General features: G+C 44.5%; 1 protein-coding gene across 1 annotated transcript; it reads right to left on the reverse strand.

The window, feature by feature from the left end:
• Positions 1-238: 238 nt before the first annotated feature.
• On the reverse strand, positions 239-1676 carry LOC121656453 (zinc finger MYM-type protein 4-like; the record flags this gene model as incomplete). Its single annotated transcript, XM_042011445.1, has 3 exons — positions 239-827; positions 1406-1535; positions 1619-1676. Coding segments are annotated over 3 exons (366 nt in total), but the record flags the coding sequence as incomplete, so codon positions are not given.
• Positions 1677-3201: the final 1525 nt, after the last annotated feature.

Consider the following 3201-nt stretch of genomic DNA (forward strand, 5'->3'; position numbering starts at 1 on the left):
TGGAGACTCACAATAACAAGTCTTGCAAAAAGAAAAAATATTCAGAAAAATCTCCCGTATAGCACAGCCTCTGACCAGCGCGAAAAAATCTACCCGAACAGACACAGATTGACAGCTGATATCTTAAAAAAGACGGCTATATTGCAAAAAAATCATAAGTTAAAAACAGAGCTACTACAATTGCTGCTGCCACCTAGCGGCGCATTCTAGAACATCGATATTAAGAAATGACAAAAGCTACTTTTCAGTATTTTTATTTATAAAAAATAAAAAGCACCAATTCAACTTGGTAAAAAGACAGAAAAGAGAAATGCAGTTTAAATGAGTGTAAAACTTTCTCAGTTTCTCGAAACTAGTCAGCTCTATTTAACCATTTATTTATTTAATCTAAATAGAGACTAACCTAATGAACACTGAACTTGTTGGGACACAGTGGCTGATTTATACGTCCAGTGTGGTGTTTCGATCTGGAAAATGGAGGTCCGGCATTTCTCGCTAATGAAACTGAGCGTTATGAAGTCATTTCTGTTTATGTTTTACACATCTTTAAACGCAGCTGAAGGCACAAACTAAAAACGGTGTCCAGAAACAACTGAGGAAATGAGTGTAGTCTTTATCAGGCGTTGGTGGAGGCTGAACGTCAGTCCGGTCACATTTCGCCTCCATCCTCCTCCTGCAGCTCTCGGACAGCGAGGAAACGTATGATCATGGCCTCCATGGTGGCGTCATCCAGCGGGGTGGGGGAGAACCACAGAGGGCTGCTGGGATTGCAGCGGCGATCCGGACGAAGGTAGAAGAAGCTGCTGCACCGGTTCACCAGCTCCGAGCTGCACGAAGGACAGACAACGTTAAACCTGAGAGGATCTTTCTGTTAATGTGGAGTCATCATGTAGCTGCTTTCAGATTCTGGTGGCCATCAGTTCAGAGTTGGACCCGACCCCTGATGGTGGCCTTTCTATGTGGAGTTTGCATGTTCCCCCTCGTGTATGCGTGGGTTCTACCCGGGTACTCCGGTTCCTCCCACCATCTAAAGACATGCATGTCAGGTTATTTGGTGACTAAATTCTCCAGAGGCGTGAGTGTGATGTGGGGGGCTGTGTCGCTCTTTGTTGGCCCTGTGATGGACTGGCGACCTGTCCAGGTGAACCTGCCTATCGTCTGCTAGATGCTGGGACAGACTCCAGCTTCCCGCGACCCTGAACTGGACGGTACAGAAAATGGATGAATGAGTCTGCACCTAATATGCATCATCATCGTCGTGGTTTTCATTCACTTTATGGTTATTGTTATGATTTTTGTTCATCTTCTTTCTTTTCTTTCTCTTCCTGTACACTGACGTCTTGTCATCTGTGAGAATCGTAACTCAACTGATTTTGCTGAAAACCGGAAACAGTGACAAACTCACCACCTGGAGACGTAGAACTCATAAAGCCTGACGGGACAACGCAGAGGATTCTGGGTATTCTCTGAAATCTCCAGGAAATTATTTTCAAGCTCATTTAACTTAGGTTTCTTCGCAGGGACGCCTTCGTTATCTGAAGAACACAAAAATACCACAAGCATATAAAATAAATGTAGTGACGCATCATGTAGGTCATGATGGGACCCTCAGCCACACCTGGCTCTTCTTCGTTGGTGGATGTTGGTGGGTAGAAGCGAAGGACGGCGGTCTTGGCGTGTGATGGGGGAGTATGCCCCCAGCTGCTTACATTCCCACAGGAACTCCTCCTCCACACAAGAAGGTACGTAACCTGCAGCAAGGACCACAGAGCCCATGAATGTGGTGAAGCTGACAGCAGCGGGAAGAAAATAAAGACGTGGACGTTGACTCACCGCTGGCTGAGACGGACGGTTTCAATCGTTTTGAACCACAATCAAAATCTCATCTACTTTCATAGCTGACAGTATCTTCTTCACAGCAGGTGGAATTTGCTCAGCAACCTCTGAGTCTTCCAGAGGATTCTCACCAGATGCTACAGAATCGGATGTTTTCTTGACACACCTGACAACGTGTCTCCACATTTCCACACGATAATACATGCTTCTACAGTACGGGCAGTTAAAGTATTTTTTCACTTTCTTAGAAGCAGTTGCCGTCCTTCTTCTCAGTTTCAACACTCCAGAGTTATTCTTCAACACCTCTTGATTGTGCTGATAGTTTCCTTTGTTTCGTAATTTCTCGAGCATGCCCTTGCGCTGGCGGGAGCCTTTGCGTGACGCGAAGGCCTCCGCAATATCAGGCTCTTCATCCGCGTGCCTTAAGAGATGCCGCCGCCAGAACTCAGCATGGATCAAGGAAGAGAGCATTCTGCAGGGCCTGGTACAGAGCCAATTCCTGGCTTGAGTACTCAGTCCTTAAAGACTCTTCCTACTGCTTTGCCTGTAGACATTTTTCCCTGCCTAATGCACCAGACTCTGTCTTTGCCTCAGAGTCAGGCTTCTCCAATTGGAAAAAGGCATTGTCAAAGGAGGCTGGGTTTAAACTACACTCGAAATCAGAAATGCATATCAATGCAATGTATGCATGGAATCAGTATAAAAAAAATACTGAGATGAACACATCCATGTTAAACACTTTAAGCAGGAACCGACAAAAAAAAGTGGAAGAAAATCGCCATTACGTGAAATCAATAGCAAATGTGCTTCTTTTGACTGCAACACAAAACATAGCACAGAGGGGCCATCGAGAGTCCTCAGACTCTCAGAATAAGGGGAACTTTTTGGCCATACTAGACGAAATAGCTAAGCATGACCAGTTTATTCAAAAAAGATTGGATGCATGTGGGAATGCTAAGTATACTAGTCACCAAATCCAAAACGAAATTCTTCAGGGCTTAGCTGAGATGGTACAGAGTGAAATAATAAAAGAAGTGAAAGAAAATGAAGTGTTCAGTGTAATTGCAGATGAAACAAAAGACTTGAAAAAAAAAGAACAAATGTCTTTGGTTGTGCGGTATTATTACAATGGTGCCATCCATGAAAGCTTCCTATGCTTCCAGGCAGCTGAAAGCCTTGATGCAGCAGGTCTCAGTAAAATGATTGTCGACTGTCTAGAGAAACATGGTCTGGACTACAGAAATAACCTTGTGGGACAAGGGTATGACGGTGCATCTGTCATGAGCGGGAAACATTCTGGAGTCTCTGCAAGAATTCAAAGCAATGCCAGATTTGCATTTTACGTTCACTGTAATGCACATTGCT

This window comes from Melanotaenia boesemani, chromosome 17 (genome assembly GCF_017639745.1).
Source record: "Melanotaenia boesemani isolate fMelBoe1 chromosome 17, fMelBoe1.pri, whole genome shotgun sequence".
NCBI lineage: Eukaryota > Metazoa > Chordata > Actinopteri > Atheriniformes > Melanotaeniidae > Melanotaenia > Melanotaenia boesemani.